Source organism: Gorilla gorilla, chromosome 20 (assembly GCF_029281585.2).
Source record: "Gorilla gorilla gorilla isolate KB3781 chromosome 20, NHGRI_mGorGor1-v2.1_pri, whole genome shotgun sequence".
Lineage (NCBI taxonomy): Eukaryota > Metazoa > Chordata > Mammalia > Primates > Hominidae > Gorilla > Gorilla gorilla.
The window spans coordinates 63,978,984-64,003,231 of NC_073244.2; the positions used below are offsets into that span (position 1 = coordinate 63,978,984).

Here is a 24,248-nt window from a genome sequence, read left to right on the forward strand (position 1 = left end):
CCGTTTTGGCGCTGGTGACCGGGGGTGACCGGGGGTGACCGGGGATGGCCGGGACTGAAACTGTCCCATTTCCTGGCACCTCAACCCTTCATAAATACGGGTCCATATACAGAGGCTCCAGTTTACACAAGACAAAAATGGCGTGGAGGTAAATCCCTTTCAGCAGCTGAATAGAAAGCTAAGATGGCCGCGACGTTTACACTTTGTACAAAGGTTAGGAAACAGTTCCTTGTGAGGGAAAAGGAGAACCGGCCGAGAGGGGACACTTCGGCCAAAGCCAGATTTCTAACAGAAAGTAGCTTGAAGCGCCTTTTGAACGCAGAAGAGGGCTGTTAGCTACGCTGACGGAACAGGGGTAGCAGTCACAGACTAGGTAATGAAAACGGTTGGAATGTGCCAAAATTATGTTGGGTGAAAGGCATGGGGAAAAGCCAGTAAAAGCCAGAAAGTATAGTTCCCAAGGCGGAGGGGAGAGCCTGGGATCCAGGTGGAGCCAAATATGAGGGCTGGACTCAGGAGAAGTGGCCAGAAATTAAGGGAACAGGACCACTTCAGTGAGAAAAAAAGGTTGGGTAAGAGACCGGGTGCGGTGGCTCACGTCTGTAATCCCAGCACTTTGGGAGGCCGAGGTGGGCGGATCACCTGAGGGCGGGAGTTCGAGACCAGCCTGACCAACATGGAGAAACCCTGTCTCTACTAAAAATATAAAATTAGCCAGGCATGGTGGCGCATGCCTGTAATACCAGCTACTCGGGAGGCTGAGGCAGGAGAATCGCTTGAACCCGGGAGGCGGAGGTTGCTGTGGGCCAAGATGGCGTCGTTGCACTCCAGCCTGGGCAACAGGAGCAAAACTCCGTCTCGAAAAAAAAAGAAAAGAAAGAAAGGTTAAGAAAGAGATCACGTTATACTACATGTGCCAACCGCGAATAGTAGTATGTGCAAAGTCATGGCAATGCTGAACTGTAAATATAAATCCAACCAAATTTCCTATATTAGAAGAATAAGAGAAAGGAAATGCCTGTGTGAATCTGTGTGTGTGATATAGGTATCAGTATATAAATATACAGAGAAATTGTCAAACTATTTTTCAGAGTCAAGTTCGTGTTCCATTTCCTATTCTCACCCTCGGTATATGAGAGTTTTTCTTTCTTTTTTTTTTTTTTTTTTTTTTTGGTCTCTTTTTTGAGGCAAGGTCCACTCTGTTGCCCAGTCTGGAGTGCCTGGGGAGATCACAGCTCACTGTAACTTGGAACTCCTGGGCTCCTGAGTAGCTGGGACTACAGGTGGGCACCACCACACCTGGCTAATTTTTAAATTTTCTGTGGAGACAGGGGTCTAACTATGTTGCCCAGCTAGTCTTGAACTGGCCTCAAGCAGTCCTCCCATTTCATCCTCCAAAAGTGCTGGGATTACAGGTGTGAGCCACTTCACCCTTCACCCGGCCTATAAAGAGATCTGAAAAGAAATAAGAAAAAAGATGGGCGCGGTGGCTCATGCCTGTAATCCTAACACTTTGGGAGGCCAAAGCGGGAGGATTGCCTGAGTTCAGGAGTTTGAGATCAGCCTGGCCAACATGGCGAAACCCCATAGCTACTAAAATACAAAGAAAATTAGCTGGGCATGGTGTCTCAGGCCTGTAGTCCCATTTACTCGGAAGGCTGAGGCACGAGAATCGCTTGAACCCAGGAGGCAGAGGTTGCAGTGAGCCAAGATCATGCCACTGCACTCCAGCCTGACAGACAGAGCGAGACTCTTGTCTCAAAAAAATAAAAATAAAAATAAGGAAAAGATGATCAACTTAAAAGCTCCCGAAAATTTTCTATAAATAGATGAAGGAAATAAACAGGACACTTTTTTTAATGTAAATGATCCTAAACAATTTTAAAAATACCAGTTTTACTAATATTCAAACAAGTGCAAAGTAAACGTGAAATATAAATGTTTTAACCCTTATTAAGATTTGTAAAGATTGAATGACAAATCATATTTAGATTATAAGGCCATGGAACAAAGGCATTCTGTTATGCTAAGCTTCTTTAAGTCTTCTTTTTCTGCATGGTAGGTAATAATGTTGTCCATTACATACTGCTTTAAATGAATTGAGATATTATCATACCTGTCATAATTCAAAGTTCTTAAGCATTACATTATTTCTAGGTATAGGATTGTGTTTCTATATAAATTCGTAAAATGTTTTTGTAGTACAGTCTGTTATTACCCAGTTTAAACTTTTCCTTCTCTTTGAGCCATGAATTTTAAGAATTGATTCAATAGAACTTTTCTTTGTGAGAACAAATATGTGCAAGGATATTTATGGTATTGATCTGACAATTATGAGGAAACAAATACTTTTGTGGTTATTGCATAAATTTATTCTTGCATCTCTATATTCACATCTTTGGATAGTATTCTCCATAGTGACTGACTAATGTGTCCAATAGGACAGTAGCAAGCGTAACACAAATGGAGGTGAGAAATAAGCTTGCTCATCAAGGCTTGCTTGTCTCTTAGAGATCTTCCAACACATTGTAAGAAAGCCCAGACTAGCCTCTTGTTGACTGTGTAAATAAAGGCCTCATCCATTCCAGCAGAAGCCCAAATATGTGAAAAAAGCTATTTAGACCATGCAGCCCCAGTCAAAATCCAACCACCAGAGCCTCCGGCCCAGCAGTCCCGATTGTTACTAAACTCTGTGGACAAACATAATGCCATGAGTGGGTGGGGGTCACCTAATCTGCCATCCAAGTGCTTATCCCTACTCCTAGCCAAGCAGGACTTGCCAGCTTGGGTGGTGTCCAAGTAGGGAGGGGCCCTCACTCTTGGATCACCGTAAGAGTTGAGACAGCTGGGTCTGCAGGACATTGGAAAAGTCGGGTGTGCCTTCCTCTGTAGGGCCACCTGGGAAGGATACAGCTGTCTGCAAACCATGATGTCTGCCTGAGGGAGCCCCATGAGCAGAGGATGCCCAAGGCCTTGGGAACCCACCCCTTGCACTAGATTTAATGACTACCCTGCTGGGTTTTGAACTTGCATGGAACCTATAGCCCTTTCTTGTGGCTTTCTCCCTTTTGGAATGGGAATGTTTACCCAACGTCTATACCCCTATTGTATCTTGGAAGCAAATAACTTTTTATTTTACAGGCTCATAGGTAGAAGAGACTTGCCTTGTCTCAGATAAGACTTCGGACTTTTGAGTTAATGCTGGAATGAGTTAAGACTTTGGGGACTCTTAGGAAGGCATGATGGTATTTTACAATGTGAGGACATGAGATTTGTTGGGGAGGGGGACCAGGGGCTGAATGATATAGTTTGGATATTTGTCCCTGTCCAAATCTCATGTTGAAATGTAATTCCCAATGTCAGCCGGGCGTGGTGGCTCACACCTGTAATCTCAGCACTTTGGGAGGCCGAGGCAGATGGATCACAAGACCAGGAGATAGCGACCATCCTGGCTAACATGGTGAAACCCCGTCTCTACTAAAAATACAAAAAAAAAAATTAGCTGGGCATGGTGGCGGGCGCCTGTAGTCCCAGCCACTCGGGAGGCTGAGGCAGGAGAATGGTGTGAACCCAGGAGGCGGAGCTTGCAGTGAGCCGAGCTCGTCCCACTGCACTCCAGCCTGGGAGAGAGAGCGAGACTCCATCTCAAAAAAAAAAAAAAAAAAAAAAAAGGAAATGTAATCCCCAATGTTGAAGGTGGGGCCTGGTGGGAGGTGTTTGTCATGGGGGCAGATCCCTCATGGCTTGATGCTGCCCTTGCAATAGTGAGTGAGTACTAGCAAGATCTAGCTATTTGAGTGTGCAGCACCTACCCCCTCCACTCTGTCTTACTCCTGCTCCCTCTTCACTTTCCACCATGATTGTAAGCTTCCTGAGGCCTCCCCAGGACCAGATGCCAGTGCTATGCTTCCTGTACAGCCTGTAGAATCATAAGCCAATTAAACCTCTTTTCTTATAAATTATCCAGCCTCAAGTATTTATTTATAGCAATGCAAGAATGGCCTAAAACATGCTGTCTCTACAAAAAAAAAAAAAAAAAAAAAGCCAGGCATGAGGGTGTACACACATAGTCCCACCTACATGGGAGGCTGACGCAGGAGGAACACTTGAATCCAGGAGTTTGAAGCTGCAGTGAGCTATAATCACACCACTGCACTCCAGCCTAGGCAACAGAGACTCTTTTTTTGTTTGTTTTTGTTTTTGTTTTTCAGACAGAGCCTATTCCGTTGCCCAGGCCTGGAGTGCAGTGGCAGGATCTCAGCTCACTGCAACCTCTGCCTCCCAGGTTCAAGTGATTCCTGCCTCAGCCTCACAAGTAATTGGGATTACAGGCGCCAACTGTAGAGCGCCCGATCCTGTCACTGTTTGGGGCGCCACTATGTAACCCACAAGGACCTAGGGGGACTGAAAAAAGTGGGGGAAACGGGAATAAAAGAGACAAAAGAGTATATTTGGAAGAAGGGATCAGGGGACACCTTGCCTCTAGTGGACAAGGGCCCTGAGCTTTACACAGCCCTCCATATTTATTAGGCAAAAGAGATAGTGAGAAGGCGGGTGGAAGAAGTGGTCAGCTGCTCAGTCCAGAGTAGGGTTTGCAAGATGGCATTCTCTTGCCAGTAGATAACCTCAAGGAGCTCAGCACCAGGAAGCGATTGCCCTCAGCAAACCTTCTGGCAGCGGAAGCAGTCATGAGTTTGCCCACATCGTGCATTCATGATAAAGTTTGCTGTTTGATCATATAGCCTCCAGTGGAATGCTGAGTTGGTCACATCCCACGGGCCTTCGGCTCCCAACAGCCCAGCACCACACCCAGCTAATTTGTTGTGTATTTTTAGTAGAGACAGGGTTTCGCCACGTTGGCCAGGCTGGTCTTGAACTTCTGACCTCAAGTGATCCACCTGCCTCGGCCTCTCAAGAGACCCTGTCTCTTAAAAAAGAAAAAAAAGAGGTTAAGATTGTAAATCCTAAAAAAAAAAAAAGCAAAAGCAAAAGCTGTATGTAGATTTCACAGCATCTATTTATAGCACTTAAAACCAGGAAAACAGTGCAAATATATCTCATAGGTGAACAGATAAACAAACTACTACATCAAATATGTATACTACTCTCTAATATAAACAACTTTCATCTGGTTAGATACATGGTGGTAAAAAAAAATAATAAAACAACTATTCATCAACTCATATAAACCTTAGGAGTAATTTGCTGAGTGACAAAAATGCCAAAAGCTTAGATACTCTCTACCAATAAAAATTCATATAACTTATTTATATAAAATTTATAAAAACCATTTACAAAAACAATTTTATTTTTATCACATTCATGAAATGATGAAATTATACTGATAGGAGAAAAGTGGTTGGCAGAGTTAGGTTTGGATAGAGTGTAAGCATAAAAAGGTAGCATGAGGGACTTTGTGTTTATTAGTTTTATGTGGTTGCAGTGGTTACACGAATCTATACATGTAATACAACTTCTTAGAGTACAAACTAAAAAAGAAAAAAACATGTAAAAATTAGTCAAATCCAAAATAAGATTAGTTTACTTTATAGTATCCTACCAATGTTGTTTTTCCGGTTTTGATAATTACAGTTATATAGGATATTTTTACTAGAAATTGGTTGAAGGATACTAGCAAAGCCTCTAGACTGGTTTTGCGATTTCTTTTGAGTTCAAATTTATTTAAGTTGAAGGTGGTTTTATAAACTGATCATCTCTATAATCTTAGTTAAGCAAGTCCAAATATGTTGTTATGTTAATATATTTAACATATTCAGTTTCTTTTCTACTTAAGTTTGCTTAATGTACAATTAAGCTTAGAGCCAAAGAAAGGAAAAGAGCTAATCATAATATGGGGTGGTTGTTCTGGAGTATTTTCTGACACCAATAAATTCTCTAATTCTCCCACACCAACTGGGTGTTCTACAATTCAATTCTGAACAACTGGGTGTTCTACAATTCAATTCTGACACTAACTTCTCCAAGTTAGTGCAGACTCCACAAGTTAGTGCAGTCCAAGGTAGTACAGTCCAAGTTAGTTAGTGCAGTCCAAATTAGTGCAGACTCCACAAGTTAAGGGGCTCGGTCCAAGACTTCCCCCACATCAGATGCCACTCACAAGGACAACCTGCTGTTCTGAATGGTGATAAATTCTGAGTTCCCACTACCCTACTAAGGTTTGATAATTTGCTACAGGGCTCACAAAACTCAAGAAAACAGCGTACTTTGTTTTACTGGTTATAAAGGACGCAAATGAACACTCAAATGAAGAGGTACATAGAGTAAAGCCTAAAAAGGGTTCTCCTAATCTCAGGAGCCTCTATTCCTATGAAGTTGGGGGTGCACCACCCTCCTGGGCTATTTGGAGTTCTCTTAATCTCATTGTCTAATCTAATCTCCAGCACCCCTCCCCTTCCAGGAGGTGGGAGAAATGGGGCACAAAGTTTCTATCCTCTAGTTACTTGATCTTCCTAGAGAACAGCCCCATTCTGAGGCTGTCTAGGGGACCAACCATAAGTCACTTTAGTAGTATAATCAGGTGTAATTAACAGGGCAGTGCTATGAATAACAACAACAGCAAAAACAAAACCAAACCAAAAAACTCTTATCACTCATGAAATTCTAAGGGTTTTAGGAGCTCTATGCCAGGAACCAGGAACAAAGACCAAATGTATTTCTTACTATACCACAATTTTACACAACAGTAAAAATAAACAGTAATGAGACAGTATATTATGGAATCATTGGCAAGGCAACTAGAAATGAGGATTAAGGTATCCTGTCTGAAAATGCACACCAGGTGTATTATCTGATGTTTAAGGTTATACTTATTAAGAAAAAGCACTCAAATATTCATCATTTTCACCACATTTCATGCCTTCATGAGCTGTTGATAGTTTGCTAAAGGTGTTCCACATTTATTTGATAGCATGTTCGGAACAATTTTACTTTCTATGTGATCTCCTGACAAATGATGAAGCAGAGTGCGTCGCTGAAATCCTGCCATCAATACTGTCACCTTAAAGTTATTTTCCAGTGTAAACTTTGACACTCACTGAGGTCATATTTCTGAGTAAAGACTTTGTCATGGTCATCATGTTTCTATCAACAATAAGCTCACTTACGTTGAAATCTATGATGAAACCTGATAATAAAGTCTATCTTTCCACGGAAGACTTTTCCTAGTCTTTGTATTCACAGAATTTATCTCTGTATACTTTTCAGACATATGAGCAGAAATTATTGCTCAAAACATCTCCACATTAATATAGTTTATTCAACGTGTTTTCACTGACAGAAAATATGAGGTAAAAGACCACTAAAGGCACTACCTTATTTACTGTATTCATCAAATTGATCTCTAGGGCAAATTATTTCACCTCCTGAGGACAGACACACATCTGTCAACAGGCAGCACCATGTTTATGTTCCAACTGGCTAGAAACACACTGATGTTTAATGAAGTCTGAGTTGCCACAAAAGGCATTTCCATAGTCACGGCACTAGTAGGGTTTTCTTCTGCATGAGTTCACTTATAAGGAAGGAGCTGTGACTCTCCATTACAGGAGTTTTCAACTTGACTGATTCTACCCGTCTCTTGTGTGCATTTTCTTATGTTTGACAAGGTTTGATAAGTGGGAGAAGGCTTTCTCACAATCACTGCATCCATACGGCCTCTCTCCTGTATGCGTTCTTTGATGTACATTGAGTACTGACTTTGTGGTGAAGGCTTTTCCACATTCATTGCACTCATAAGGTTTCTCTCCTGTGTGAATTCTCTGATGGGTAATGAGGCCATATTTGTGTGAATAGGATTTTCCGCAGTCGGTACATACAAAGGGAGTCTTTCCTGTATGACATCTCTCATGTTGTATGAGGCATATTTTCTGGCTGAAGGCTTTACCACATTCATTGCATTCATAGGGTTTTTCTCCTGTATGAGTTCGCTGATGTATAATAAGAGTGCGCTTTGTGGTGAAGCCTTTACCACATTCATTGCATATGTAAGATTTCTCTCCTGTATGAGTTCGCTGATGTATAATGAGAGTGCGTTTGACAGTGAAGCCTTTTCCACATTCGCTGCATATGTAAGATTTTTCTCCTGTATGGGAACGCTGATGTACAATGAGATTGCTCTTCACGGTAAAGCCTTTTCCACATTCACTGCACATATAGGGTTTCTCTCCAGTATGAGTTCGCTGATGTACAACAAGATAGCGCTTCATGGTGAAGCCTTTTCCACATTCACTGCATATATAGGGTTTCTCCCCTGTATGAGTTCGCTGATGTACAATGAGATTGCTCTTCACAGTGAAACCTTTTCCACATTCATTGCACACATAAGGTTTCTCTCCACTATGAGTTCGCTGATGAGCAATTAGATAGCGCTTCATTGTAAAGCCCTTTCCACACTCACTGCACATATAGGATTTCTCTTCTGTATGGGTTTGTTGATGTGTAATGAGACTAGTCTTCACAGTAGAGCCTTTTCTATATTCACTGGGTATACAGATTTTGTCTGTTGTATTAGTTTTCAGATGCTTAGTGAACAGGACACTTCTGGATAATTTCTCACATTGACCACTTCCAGGATTCTCTTGTATACAAATGTTCTCATGGTAAATGAGCTGAGACTTCCTAAGGAAGGTTTGCTCACATTCAATGCATGCATGGGGTTTCTCAATTTTCTGAGTCCTCTGATGCTTAAAGACTTGGAATTTAGTATGGATACATTTTGCATTTTCAGAAAATCTAGTTTTAGTATGCGTACGTTCATGCTTACCATGTAGAAGTGTTTTCTCACCTCCAATAAACTCAACAGGGTTATTTATTCCATGTCTTCTCTTCTGGTTGATTAAACTTAAACTTGATTTCAAATTTTTTCTGTACAAGTCAAATGTATCATGATTTTGCACTATAGGAAAATGTGTCTTGCTGAGATGTACAATATTTCTAAGTGTATTCTGTCCATTGCATTGCTGCACGCTCTTCAGAAGTCTTTGATTTGGAGAGTGCTCTTGCAGATGACTGTCAACTTTCCCGATTCCTAAGAAAGAACAGAGTAGCAAATTCTTCCATGAGAATTGTATGAGATAAAAATGCTTATGAGGCCGGGCACGGTGGCTCATGCCTGCAATCCCAGCACTTTGGGAGGCTGAGGCAGGCAGATCACGAGGTCAGGAGTTCAAGACCAGCCCCCGTCTCTACTAAAATTACAAAATTAGCCAGGCGTGGTGGCACATGCCTGTAATCCCAGCTACTCAGGAGGCTGAGGCAGGAGAATCACTTGACCCCAGGAGGACGAGGTTGCAGCAAGCCGAGATTGGGCCATTGCACTCCAGCCTGGGTGATAGAGCGAGACTCAGTCTTAAAAAAAAAAAAAAAGCTTAGCTTATGAGATGATTTGCTGGGGGCTGGCTCTTTATTGTCAACTCTATGATCCCAGTATAAAAGGAAATTATGAAGATATAAGCTGAAATAAGTAAGAATCAGATCCAAGAAAAGACAAAAAGTCTTTAAAGCTATAACAACATTAAAAAAGTTATCAGATGGGGAGATGAATATATAGTGGAGCTGCTTAGGTACCCTCAGATACTTCACATCTGTGACACCTTTCCTTAATGACTACAATAAGACTCCTATAGCCACTGTCCTTGCTGGTTCTCACTTACCTGGACAATTTTTATTCTGAATTTTAGCATCTGTTATCCATGGTTCTTGTCCATGCTCCAACTTGGAGAGTACATCTGGTTTGCTAGTTTGATACCCTGTTCATAAGGAAAGACAAACACAAACATCCTGAATTGGAGTCCAGTATGTCAAGATGGAAAAATAATACATTCGATGAAGAAAACAATTTCAAAGTAAGCATTCTCTCTTAGAAGAGATTATACCACTTTGGGGTCAGAGAGGGGACTGAAAATGTAACTCTTCCAAACACCACAGTGACTGTAAAGCTTTGATTAGGTGAGCATAGGACGGTGTCTGGGCATTGTAGGCACCTCTAGGTGACACAGGGGAACTATTCTTACCCAGTGATACTAGGTGGTTATAGTTCTCCACCATCACATCCCGGTACAGGTTCTTCTGAGCAGTGTCCAGGAGCTGCCACTCCTCCCAGCTGAATTCCACAGCCACATCCTCCAGGGTCAGTGATTCCTGTAATTACAAAGTCCTATTCAATATGATATAAACTCCTATTGTTAATATAGAAGTATAAGATAATTTTTTAAAAATTTTCACAATACAGCCTGCATCTATATTCCTTTCTCAAATATACTTTGGTAGGAGCAAAATCCTCTATCTATACATTTTAGCGCCTATTTCTAAATATTAAACATAGGCAAATGACATCAGGACAAATAAAACAACCCTACATTACCAATGACTTCACAACCAATATAAGGATCTGTCATGAATAGACTTCACATCTTGAATTCATAAAATAGTGCTTTTAAATAAATGTAAGAGGAAAGATGAAACTATATCTGTATAAAGCACAAAAGGCCCCTAAAGTTGATTAGATTTTTATTTATTTTTTAATTTTTAAAGAGAGAGGGTCTTGCTCTGTAGCCCCAAATGGAGTGCAGTGTCACAGTAATAGCTCAATGCAACCTTGAACTCCTAAGCTCAAGCGACCTTCCCACCTCAGCCTCTCAAGTAACTAGGACTACAGGTGGATGCTACTACCAATTTTTGTAGTGACAGGGTCTTGTTATGTTGACCAGGCTGGTCTTGAAGTCCTGGCCTCAAGAGATCCTCCTGCCTCGGCCTTCCAAAGTGCTGGGATTACAGGTGTGTGCCACTGCGCCCAGCAAAAAAAAACTTCTAACAGAAAAACATATATACATATGTGTATTAATGGACAGATTAACAGCATATTAGATACATTGAAGATTACTGGTGAATTGGAATATATAAGTGGAAATGGCAGAAAATGCAGTACAGAGAAAAAAGATAAATCGTAACAAAGAAGTTAATAAATATGAAATACAGAGTTGCAAGACCTAGTGTATGCCCACTTATGGTTTCTAAAAGGGAAAACAGTGTAATAGAGAAGCGATATCTATTAATAAATATCCAAAACCTAAAATATTTCAGGACTAAATACCTCAAATCTCAAATTCAGAAATCCCAACAAGTTCAGAGCAGGAAGTCACAACTGGTGTGACACATCAGACTGAAACTACCATACATCAAATGCAAAGGGAAAACTATAGAATCATCAAGAGACGAAAGACAGATTACCTACAAAGAAATAACAAAATATACTGATGGCTGACATTTCAATAATAGAATCCAGAAACGTATGGAATACAATCTTCAAAGTCCTAATTCTTGCAACAAAAAAGGCCAATTTTGCAAGGCCATTTGGGATTAAAACACATGGATAGCAGATGACTTGCTGTCTTACAACCATGATATCAAGGACCTGTTTGTCAACTAAACTGTCATTCTCCTGCTTCACAATAACTTTTCACAGAACTGCAGAGTGTGAAGTAGAGGTAACTAAGATCCAAGGAAATACTGATAAGAGAATCTATGCTATATTACTGTGTGGGATGCTGCATAGTCAAGAAAGTAGACTCATGAGAGGGCGCAAGTGCTCAAGCCTGTTATCTCATTCCAAAATCTTTATGTGAGATGTCTATTGACTGGGTAAGTGTAAAGTTAAATTTCTACCTCACTCCACAGTCCAAAAGAATTTATTACTGGATGGAGATCTTGCAGGCCAACTCTAAGGTGTCCTCTGATAATCTCATTCTCTAGCTGCAGTGACTTCTGACATCAACTACCTGGGTTAGGCCAAACTTCCGAGGTTAAAAGCACAATCCTCCACAAGACTGCCCTCACTTCAGACACGAGCTGCAAGCTTAAGGCTACACAGACCACCCTCAACTCCAGCGAGCTGGCTACAAATGTGTGGAGCTACCATGACTCCCTCAGGTTGAATAACTTGATAGAACAACTCAGAGAACCCAAGAAAGTGCTGTGTTTACAGTTAGCACTTTACTATTGCAAAATGACACAAATCAGAATCAGCTAAAGGAAAATATGCACAGGGTGAGGTCTGGGAAGGTTCCAAACACAAAGCTGCTGACTGTCCTCTCCTCATGGAATCCTCGGTGGCATTACATCTTCCTGACTACATTGTGTAACAATATTCAAGAGTACTTGCCAGCCAGCGAGGCGCACCTAAACTTTGATGTCCAGAGATTTTATTGAGACTTCATTATGTAGGCACAGTTTATTGAAGCATTGCCCATGTAGCTGAGTTCAGTCTTCAGTTCCCTCCCCTTCCTGACTGGTATTACATGGCTCAAAGCCACAACTCTCTAATCACTTAATGCTCTTTTTGGCATGGGCAGCCCCTATCCAGAGTCATGTCATTGTCATAAATTATCTAGGGACCCACTATGAGTCACCACTATACATACAGATATAAACTATCAAATATGAGTGGCCCACCATGAATGACAGAGACACTCATAACTTGGGTAATTACAAGGGTTTAGAGGTTACCTCCCAGGAACGAAAACAAAGGCTAGCCAAATTCTTTATTACACTCTAGGTGTTCCTGCCCCTGTGCAGTACCATCCTCCTGAGTATGAAGTGGCCTAAAAGCTTGTTTCTAAAGAAAACAATACAGCAAAAGTGACAAGATGCCACTTTAAGATTACACTCTATATGACTTCCATCTTGCTAGCAGAATCTGTCATTTTCTAGCTTTGATTAAACAATTTGGAACATAGGAGAGGTGCATGTGACAAAAAACTAAAGGTGGGCTTAGACAAACAGACAGGTAAAAACTGAGGACCTCAACTAAACTGCCTCATTTCTCATTCTGGAAATGAATCCTCCCAACAACCACATAAGTGAGCTTAGAACTGCATCTTTTCCCATTTCAGCCTTCAGATCAGATTCCAACCCAGCTAACACCTTGACGACAACCCCCATGAGAGACTGTGAATCAAAGTAGCCAGGTAAGCCATGCCCTTATTCCTGAGCCACAGAAAGTGTGAGATTTTTTTTTAAGTGTTGTTTCAAGTCACTACATTTTGGAGTAATTTCTTAGGTATTAATAGACAATGAATGTAAGATGTAAACTTAAGAAGAACTTATGAGGCCAGGAGTGGGGCACACATCTGTAATTACAGTACTTCCAGAGGAGAGTTTGAGCCCAGGAGTTTGAGACCAACCTGAGCAACACAGTGAGACCCTGTCTCTATTCTCTACAAAGAACAAAAAATTAGCTGGGTGTGGTAGTGGATGCCTGTGGTCTCAGCTATTCAGGAGGCTAAGGCAGGCAGATGGTGGTTGAGGCTGCAGTGAGCCATAATTGTGCTACTGCACTCCATCCTGGGGAAGAGAGCGAGTCCCTGTCTCAAATAAAGAAAAAAAAAAGGAATAAATGAAAACATGTTCATGATATAAGTAAAAAGCTTTAAAAAAATGACTTCTGCATGGGAAAAAATATTTTGAACAAGCTAAAAGAGAAGTAAAACTCTAGAAAAATATTTGCAACATATAAAAGAATCAATATCCAGTCAAGATAAACAATTATAAATCAGTAAGACCACAAAAAAATTAAATGAACAAAGACTAAAGACACTTTATGACAGAATAAATAATCCAAAGAAACAACAAAGAGATGAGAAGGATCTGAACCTCACTGGTGAATGCGAAAATGCAAAATAAGGCAAAATAATACTGGATCATCTACATCATGGAAAATACACAATTTGATAACATAGTAAGTGTTGGCAAGATTTGCAGCACTGGATGTTTTTGTGCAGTGTTTTCCAACACTAACAACCAATTCTCCAGTTATCTAAACATAAACTAGATGTCCAACAATTCAATTCAATTCTGACACTATCTTTGTCAGAATCCACAGATTTAAGGGTTCAATCCTACAAGACTGCCTCCTCTTGAGTTCCTCTGCCCGTCCGCCCCACTGTCTGGGAAGTGAGGAGCGCCTCTGCCTAGCCTCCAACCATCTGGGAAGTGAGGAGCACCTCCGCCCGGCCGCCTCACACCACCGCCACCATCTGGGAAGCGAGGAGTGCCTCTGCCAAGCCCCCGCAACGTCTGGGAAGTGAGGAGCGCCTTTGCACGGCTGCTGTGCGACCCTCCAAGTGTGAAGTGACAGCCTTGTGTGTGATCTTTCTGCCCTCCCCAAGTTTGCATTTTCGACATTAAAGTTTACTTTTCAATTAAAATTTTTAAATTGGAGAATATATAATTAAAAAAAAAAAAGACTGCCTCCTCTTAAGATGACAGTCACAAGTCCTGGGCTACCAGTATTTCTGACTAACTGGCTATAAATTAGGGGCTCCCACAAACCCCTCCTCAGGTTTGATATTTACTAGAACAACTCATAGAACTCAGGAAATACTTTACCTATGGTACCTAGTTAATAATAGAGGATACAACTGAGGAACAGCCAGACTGAAGAAATGCATAGGGCAAGATATGGAAGAGGGTGTGCCAAGCTTCCATTCCTCTCTGGGTGTGGCATCCTCCCAGCACCCTGCTATGTTCACCAACCTGAAGCTTGTTCAAGAGTAAAAAAATTAGCTGGGCGTGGTGGTGGGTGCCTGTATTCCTAGCTACTCGGGAGGCTGAGGCAGGAGAATGGCATGAATCCGGAGGCAGAGCTTGCAGTGAGCCAAGATCACGCCAGTGCCCTCCAGCCTGGGCATCAGAGCAAGACGCCGTCTCAAAAAAAAAAAAGAAAAGAAAAAAACTCACAGCCTGGGCGACAGAGCGAGACTCTGTCTCAAAATAATAATAATAATAAATAAAACTTTTTTTTTTTTTGAGATGGAGTATCGCTCTGTCACCCAGGCTGGAGTGCAGTGGCACGATCTCAGTTCACTGCAACCTCCACCTCCCGGGTTCAAGGGATTCTCCTGCCTCAGCCTCCTGAGTAGCTGGGACTATAGGCACGTGCCACCACGCCCAGCTAATTTTTGTATTTTTAGTAGAGACGGGCTTTCACCATGTAGACCAGGATGGTCTCGATCTCTTGACCTCATGATCCGCTCGGGATTACAGGCGCGAGCCCCCATGCCCGGCCTGTTCAAGAGTTTTTATAGAACTTACTCTCCAGTCCATTCCTCCTTTCAGTTCCAATCCTCTGATTGCTTGGTCTTTCTGGGGACCAGTCTCATCCTGACACTATCTAGAGGTCTCATCAGTAGTCACCTCATGAGCAGAAATTCAGGTGTATCACAGGGTTTCCTTATGAATAACAAAAGACACACCTATTTCTCAGGAAGAAATTCCAAGGGTTTTAAGCATACTGTGCCATGAACTGGGAACAATGACCAAATATACTTCTTATCCGTGCCACTTTCTATATACCAGACTGTGAAAAATAAATATACATTTGGTCTCTGCCCTCCAAATCTTTGGAATTGCTGAAGTGTCTTTTATATGCTGTTGAGATGACTGGTGCCTGGGGCTCTTCCATGGCCTCAGGAAGGGAGCTGGTTGCCAGGGGAACCAACCTTGTGATAGACAGTTGGAACTTTCAGTCTCACCTCTCCAACCAACCCCTGACCTCTGTGGAAGGGAGAGGTGATGGAAATTGAGCTTACCACCAATAGTTAATGAATTAATAAATTATGCCTATGTAACGAACCCACCAAAACAATAAAAGGATGAGGTTGAGAGCTTCCAGGCTGCTGAACATAGGGTAGTCCTGGGAGGGTAGGATACCCAGAAAGGGCATGGAAGCCCTGAGGCCCTTCCCCATTACCTGACCTATGCATCTTTTCCAACTGGCCGTTCCTGAGTTGTACCCTTTCATAATACGCCAGTAATCTAGTAAGTAAACTGTCTTCCTGCATTTTTTGAGCCTTCTAGCAGATGAATATATCTGAGAAGGGGGTTGTGGGGACATCCAATTGGTAGCCAAGTCCAAAAGAAGTTGTGAGTAAACTGGGGACCCAGCACTTTTAAGGGGGGCAGTCTTGTGGGACTGAGCCCTCAACCTGTGGAGTCTGTCTTAAGTCTAGGCAATTAGTGTCAGAATTGAGTAAATTTTAGAATACCTAATAGGTATGGAGAATTGAATTGATGTGTGGGAAAAACCCCACATATCTGGTGTCAGATGTGGGGAAAAGAAAGAGAGATCAGACTGTTACTGTGTCTATGTAGAAAGAAGTAGACATAAGAGACTTCATTTTGTTCTGTACTAAGAGAAATTCTTCTGCCTTGAGATGCTGTTAATCTGTAACCCTAGCCCCAACCCTTGTGCTCGAAGAAATATGTGCTGTGTTGACTCAAGGTTTAATGGATTTAGGGCTATGCAGAATGTCCTTTGTTAAAAAAGCACTTGAAGGCAGTATGCTTGTTAAAAGTCATCACCATTCTCTAATCTCAACTACCCAGAGACACAATACACTGTGGAAGGCCACAAGGGCCTCTGCCTAGGAAAGCCAGGTATTGTCCAAGGTTTCTTCCCAAGTGATAGCCTGAGATATGGCCTCGTGGGAAGGGAAAGACCTGACCCGTCCCCCAGCCCGACACCGGGGGATACCTGTAAAGGGTCTGTGCTGAGGAGGATTAGAAAAAGAGGAAGGCCTCTTTGCAGTTGAGATAAGAGGAAGGCATCTGTCTCCTGCCAACTACTTGGGAGGCTGAGGCAAGAGAATGGCGTGAACCTGGGAAGCAGAGCTTGCAGTGAGCCAAGACTGCGCCACTGCACTCCTGCCTGGGCAACAGAGCAAGACTCTGTCTCAAAATAAATAAATAAATAAATTAGTAATTTAAAAAAAGTTGGTTGGCAGGCACCAGCATGCAAAGAATGCCAATATTCCAAAAATGGTCTGGAGTATGTACATTAAAATGACAACCATAGTTCCTTCTTGAGTGGTGATTCATGTATCATTGTAATGGTCAAAAGTTGAACTACCAACAAAGCATGGATTCTTTCATATTGAGTCTACTTTTTTTTCCTTCTTTTTGAGACAGGGTCTTACTTTGTCACTCAGGTTGGAGTGCGGTGGTGCAAACATGGCTCACTGTAGCCTCGTCCTCCTGAGCTCTAGCAATTCTCCCACCTTAGCCTCCCGAGTAGCTGGGACTACAGGTGTGCACCACCACACCCAGCTAATTTTTGTATTTTTTGTAGAGACGGGGTTTCACCATGTTGCCCAGGCTGGTCTTGAACTCCTGAGCTCAAGCGATCCAGAATCTACTTCTTAAGGCAGAATGAACCCCCACCTCTACTCCCAAAAGCAATGTAAGTTAATTTCTCCCTAGAACACAATTATCCCAGTATATACTTCCTTAAGTTCAACTGACTTCTTCAGGCCACCATAAATCTATCAAAAAATCAAAGGGAAAATATCACCTGGGTCTTGATCATTTTCTTCTGTGCTCAGAAAATAGTGGATAACATGGACTATATATCTTTGTCTCTTCTGCATTTGCCATGAAGTTTTTGAAGTTTTCCTAGTCAGAAATATTAGTGTCCACTTAAAGTTGTCCCCAGAAATTATCATATCCAAGGCCAGCAACCTCCTTCTTCTTCCTTCATTGCTTCACTTGAGTTATTTTGCTTCTGGGAGCCGGGACCTGAGGACTGATAAACAAAATGGCTTTAAGTGTACATTAACCCTGGGTCCAGACATTGTCACTGCTGCTCTGCACTTACCTTAAATAAAAGACCCTAATATTTCTAACAGTTCCTTTATTTGCTGCCTCAGAGGTTTTCATGGTTCTAAATGTGTGAAAGCTATGCCTTTCTTTTGTGAAGTAGAAGTGGCATGACTATTATAGAGAAGGTGGGAAAGCAGAACCAGCACAGCACAATGCCTCAGAGGCAGGTGTCTGGGGAAAAGAAAGAGAGATCAGACTGTTACTGTGTCTATGCAGAAAGAAGTAGACATAAGAGACTCCATTTTGTTCTGTACTAAGAGAAATTCTTCTGCCTTGAGATGCTGTTAATCTGTAACCCTAGCTCCAACCCTGTGCTGGCAGAGACATGTGCTGTGTTGACTCAAGGTTTAATGGATTTAGGGCTGTGCAGGATGTGCTTTGTTAAAAAAGTGCTTGAAGGCAGTATGCTTGGTAAAAGTCATCACCATTCTCTAATCTCAACTACCCAGAGACACAATACACTGCGGAAGGCCGCAGGGACCTCTGCCTAGGAAAACCAGGTATTGTCCAAGGTTTCTCCCCATGTGATAGCCTGAGATATGGCCTTGTGGGAAGGGAAAGACCTGACTGTCCCCCACCCCGACACCTGTAAAGGGTCTCTGCTGAGGAGGATCAGTAAAAGAGGAAGGCCTCTTTGCAGTTGAGATAAGAGAAAGGCATCTGTCTCCTCCTCATCCCTGGGAATGGAATGTCTCCGTGTAAAACCCCATTGTCTGTTCTATTTACTGAGATAGGAGAAAACCGCCTTAGGGCTGGAGGTGAGACATGCTGGTGGCAATACTGCTCTTTATTGTACCGAAATGTTTGTGTGCATGCACATCAAGGCACAGCAGGTTTCCTTAAACTTATTTATGACACAGAGACCTCTGTTCACATGTTTTCCTGCTGACCCTTTCCCCATTATTACCTTATTGTCCTGCCACATCCCCCTCTCCGAGGTGGTAGAGATAGTGATCAATAAATACTGAGGGAACTCAGAGACCAGTGCAGCGTGGGTCCTCCGGCATGGGTCCTCCGTATGCTGAGTGCCGGTCTCCTGGGCCCACTTTTCTTTCTCTATACTTTGTCTCTTATTTCTTTTCTCAGTCTCTCATCCCACCTGACAAGAAACACCCACAGGTTGTGGAGGGGTGGCCCCCTTCAAGGTGAATTCTCAGACAGATCAATTTTAGGAAAGAGAACACATGGAAGGCTCCAAGAATGTCTTTAAAAACCATGTGTGCCCATGTACTGGTTCGAAAGTCTCTGTAAGCTCTTTGGGTATACATACCTCGTGTCAAGACCAATGTACTAAGCAAATCACAAGAACTGTCTCATTTCACATTATGCGCTAAAGGAGTAACTTTACCCAAAAGAGCTTTGTCCTTTGCCCACAGTTCCTATGAGGCAAACTCTAAGCCTTTGGAATACGCTGCTTGATAAAACTGTCTTTGGTTATCAGGGCAATTTAAGCCATGCCAAATTGTCTATCCTAATAATGTGATTTACTGTGGGAGGCCTTGGACCACGTGGTATTAGTTTGATATCTGGAGGAGCTGGAGATTGAAGTCAGCCTCATAGGCAGTCAATTGTGTGTATGTTAACTGATATCCAATAAAACTCTGGACACCAAGGCCTAGGTGAGTGGCAACAATGGTTACAATGGCTGGCAATAATAATATAAGGGTGTATATATAAGAATATGATAATTTAAAAACGTATGAAGCAAAACAGAATGAGAGAGGATTAGACAATTCAACAATAATAATTGAAGACTACATCACCCTACTCGCAATAATAAAGAAAACAAATAGAAACTCAGCAACGATACCGAAAACTTGAACAACATTATCAACCAACTAGACTTAACTAACATTTAACACTGCACTCAACAGCAGTAAAATAAACATTTTTTTCAAGAGCACATGTTATATTCTTCAGGAAAGATAATATCCCATGTGATAGCCTGAGATAGGGCCTCATGGGAAGGGAAAGACCTGACCGTCCCCCAGCCCAACACCCGTAAAGGGTCTGTGCTGAGGAGGATTAGTAAAAGAGGAAGGCCTCTTTTACTGGGATATGCTGGGAATAAAACAAGTGTCAATAAATTCTAAATATATTTTCCAACCACAACAATTTAATTATAAATCAATATCAGAATGAAATTTAGAAAATATCCAAATATTTGGAAATAAAATAGCACAGATCTGAATAACCATGGTTAAAAAGAAAATCATGAGCCAGGCACGGTGTGGCTCACACCTGTAATTCCAGCACTTTGGGAGGCTGAGATGGGTGGATCACTAGAGGCCAGAAGTTCCAGACCAGACTGGCCAACATGGTGAAACCCCGCGTCTACTAAAAATACAAAAAATTAGCCAGGCATGGTGGCATGCGCCTGTAATCCCAGCTATTCAGGAGGCCAAGATGGAAGAATCACTTGAACCCAGGAGGTGGGAGCAGAGACAGCGCCATCGCACTCCAGCAAGGGCGAGAGTAAGACCCTGTCTGGAAACAAAAAAAAAAAAAAAAAAAGGAGAGAGGAAAAAGAAAATCACATGGGAAATTGGACAATATTTTGAACTGACTGGAAACAAAAACACAACATAAACATTAATTAGCTGTCCCTAAAGGAGTTGTTTTAAAAAAATAACTTTAAATCAGAAAAGAAAAAAAAAACTGTATCAGAAAACACCCTCAAATGATTACTCATTGTCCAAACTGAAAAACAACAAAACGAGGAGCAATTAAAACACAAACCAATTTGACTGAAAAAATAAAGAGGAAAGTGGAAATCGGTGAAAAAAAAAAAAAAGAAACACATTTTTTTAAAAAGCGCCCAACGAAGAATACGAAAAGTGACTGAAAAGATCAATAAAATTGATACCTATTAATTAGAGTGATCAAGGAAAAAAGACACAAGTTCCTTGTGTCTAAAGAAAGGCATAGCTTTCACACATTTAGAACCTTATTTTATTGCCCCAGGGTGTAAAAGCCTCCGAGGCACCAAATAAATAAAGGAACTGTTAGAAATATTAGGGTCCTTTATTTAAGGTAAGTGCACAGCAGCAGTGACAATCAGGAATGTAAGATGTAACACTATCACTGCTGACTCTACAAAACTTAAACAGCTTATGAAGTGACGTCATGAATTTTACGTCACAGATCTCTGTCTCCCTATGAGAAGAGTGGCGATGTGGAAAGACAAAAAAGTTTTGGTACGGCCCGCGGGGACGGACTTGAACTTGATGGAGGGAAGTGGATTTGAGCAGGGGAAATGCAACCTTCAAGTCTGTCCCCGCATTCAAGGTTTCAACCAATTATCAAGGGGCCCTGGACCTCCTCACACACTGACAGTCCCTACCAGGCTTCTCCGTGACTCAGCCCTATATTAAATCCCATATGAAACCCCAAACACGTCTAGGAAATCGAGAGGATATCTCCCCAACCCAGACATCTCTAAGGCTGAGCCCCACATTAAATCGCGACCCTGAACGAGGCCCCCGCGTTCACGGGTACAAACTTCTCACTCCAGTTCCCAATCACTGAGCCCCACAAGCCAAGTGACTCACAAGGGCCCCAAACCCAGACAGAGTCGGACTCGTCGCTGATTTCCTCAGACTCTTCATCCCTACAGCCAAAGGACCCGTCATTAACGCCCCGCTTCCTCAGCGACTGCGTTCAAATACAGCCCCAATCAGGATGCTCCACGCACCATCGGTACACAGACCCACAGGCCGCGAGTCCATGCCCAGAACTCGACTCACCCGAGCCCGAACCTCTCCAGACACCACTGGCAGCGACAAAACGCCGCATCCACGTCCGAAAACGCTTCCTATTCAGACGCGCCCTGCGCGGCCTCCGGGAAGCTGAGCGGTGAAGGCGGTGAAGTGAGGCGAGGACCACAGAGCCTGCCCGGGATCGCGAGTTCAGACTGCGGGCGCCGCTCTATGAGGTCACAGGGCTGCGCCCATCGCAGCGTTTCTGACAGGAGCGGCCATATGGCTGTGGGACTCACTCTTAGTCACCTCAGTGCCTTTCTCTCTTCGTTGCAAGGGACACTCAAGAGTCGGGTGCCCAGCCAAGGCCAACACGGCGCAGTGGTATTCTATTCAGCCTGCTGTGGGGGAAAAAAGATGGCGGCGCCCTTTGTGCCCATTATAGCCGAGAGTGGAGCCTTAGCTGGAGCACCATGGGCACGGCCATCTTAGAGGAAGGCAGCAGCCGTACGGCAGAGAAGATGCTCATATCCAAGACAATTTGGAAAAATAAACAAGGTTTGAAGAAGTCACGGTGCTGGCCAGGAAGCGGTCACAGAGTTGCCAAAACCAGTGGTCACTGAAAGTGTTAGATTTGGGGATAGGGCGGGGGTTGTGGACTGGGTAAGGCTTTTGTGGGTTAGATTAGACTGACTGAATGGACGAAGCCGAGAACAGGAGTGATGCTCCATTAAATGCTAATACCCACATGGGGCTTGCTATTAAAACTACTGCCAGTGGGGAAGGGGATGAGGAGATGAAGGTGCAACTGTGTTAATATCTACATGTTTCCTTCCAGAAGTAAAGGAAGATGACAGTGGGGCACTTAAGAATATGAAATTATTAGAATGCGATCATCCTACTTTGCAATGTTTCCAGATTTTTTTAAAAGTCACACTTAAAAAATATTAGTTCTATTTTTGCAGATGTTGGCGTTGTAACTGTAGAAGATTTAAGTAAATATTGTATTTTTGGAAGGCAACCTAGAGCCAATTTAATTTTTTCGTTTTCTTTGACACAGCAATTCTAAAAGCTATTTGGTCAAAAGCTGTCTTAATATTAACCACAACTTTTGTAATTTACAAAAAAAGGGAATTACAATGAGAGATGAATACTTTGGTAAATTATGGGACATCTGCTGAACTGTAAGAGTATATATCAATTTAAAAGAATATGCTACAATTGTTTTATAAAAAAGAAAACTATTTGTCAGAGGACAAAAAAATGATCTGCAGGATAGTATATATTTTATGGTCTTGTTATTGGAAGAAATCATAAACATCTTTTGGAAAATTGTGATTGGTTAAACAAGACATTTAGTTTGAATTAATATTGTTTGTGTTCATAGGTAGAGAATGCCATGTTTTTACTTGAAAAATATTCCCAATTTATACTTAATTTTACTATCTTTGTATCATAATCATGAATGTATTATAAAACATGCTGATCTTAGAAAAAAATTAGGTATGATGATGTATAAGTTCATGGCATGATAAATGCAAAATAGGCTGTTTTCTTTCAGAAAATAAATATACTCATGCATTTGAAAAATTCTGGAGAATATACTAATAATATTTGACTGTTCCGTACAATTATGGTGACTTAAAATTTCTTCATTTTACTTACGTTTTGTAATTTCTAGAGAATAAGAATTTCATGTTCGTATTTCTTGAGTGTTATAACATATTCCATCCAGGATTAAATTTCAGCCCCGTTCATCTGGAATGTTAATCTCTGGTAGGTAAGTTTAGCACCTGGTCCACAGGACTATGAGCAGCCCATGATGGGACCTTCACTGATCATTTCCAGGAGTGGGCTGATACAACTTTGCCGTGGCAGGCTGTGCTGATTCACAGGACAAGGAAGGTGATTCAAGGGCCTGGTTGGTGGAGCACTTTTGTCTGATTCATTGCTGGAGACAATCTGCCCTGAATCCATCCTGTTACAGTGTGGGAATGGTGATGGGAGCACCAATCCACAATTTAGGGCAGAGATGTTCAAATTTAAGAAGGCTCTTTTTATAAATGCAGAGTCCAAACCCCATCCCCAGAAATTCTAGCTTGGAATGTCTGGGGAGTGACTCAAGAATTTGCCTTCTTTTACAAGCTTCTCAGAGAATGCTGAGGCAGGAACCCCAAAGAAAACACTTAGAAAGTTCTATAGTGTTCTGGACTTAAAAATATGATGGCGGTCTCCCCACAGTATATTTAGGCTTTGGTTCAAATTATATCTGCACAGAAAAGCCTATCCTGAAAACTCTTCCTAAAATAACTCAGGTTACAATCTATGAACTTACCAGGCTTTATATTTCTTCCTAGCACTTAACTGAATTCGATTTTGTATTTATCTTACTCAGTCTCCTTCACTAGACTGTATGTCATATCAAAGCCAGCACTTTGCCTGTTTTGTTCATTGATGTGTCTCCATTGCCTACAACATGCCTGCCATGGTGTAGAAGCTCAAAAAATATTTTCAAAGAAGTAAATTACTCAATATGGAGTCAGGGATTGAATTCTGCCACAATACTATATGGCAAATGTCTATTTTATAAAGAGAACTCACCATTTATAAACTGGATTAAATCTCATTAGATCAACGGAAATAACTCTGGATAGAGAAAACAGGAACCCTGTTTCTAGGGAAACTAATAATTTTTTGCCACCAGGCCTGCTCAAAGAGAAATGATTAAGGAAGTTCGCACAAAAAGGAAATAACTAAAGGAAATATAACATCAGGAATGAAGAAAAAGGAACAGAAAGGGTAAATGTGATAAAATATAATATTCTTTTGAGTTTTAAAAATTGCGTTTGCTGGTTGGAAGCAAAAGTTACAATTTTA

At 41.9% G+C, this 24,248-nt stretch overlaps 1 protein-coding gene and 1 long non-coding RNA gene across 3 annotated transcripts; one reads left to right on the top strand and one right to left on the bottom strand.

The window, feature by feature from the left end:
- Window positions 1–24: 24 nt before the first annotated feature.
- LOC129528670 (uncharacterized) lies at window positions 25–14,532 on the top strand. Of its 2 annotated transcripts, none has more exons than XR_008673945.2 (3): window positions 25–373; window positions 12,909–12,983; window positions 13,889–14,532. It is a non-coding gene; the product is annotated as an uncharacterized lncRNA (long non-coding RNA). The 2 variants fall into 2 exon arrangements; XR_008673944.2 differs by having other exon boundaries at window positions 25–148.
- LOC101140649 (zinc finger protein 614) lies at window positions 5,291–24,105 on the bottom strand. Its single transcript, XM_004065296.5, has 5 exons — window positions 21,420–24,105; window positions 17,366–17,596; window positions 10,032–10,158; window positions 9,672–9,767; window positions 5,291–9,046 (listed from the first exon to the last, which is right to left on the bottom strand). Exons 2-5 carry the CDS (start codon window positions 17,378–17,380, stop codon window positions 7,587–7,589), a joined length of 1,698 nt encoding a protein of 565 aa, XP_004065344.2. The 5' UTR covers window positions 17,381–17,596; window positions 21,420–24,105; the 3' UTR covers window positions 5,291–7,586.
- Window positions 24,106–24,248: the final 143 nt, after the last annotated feature.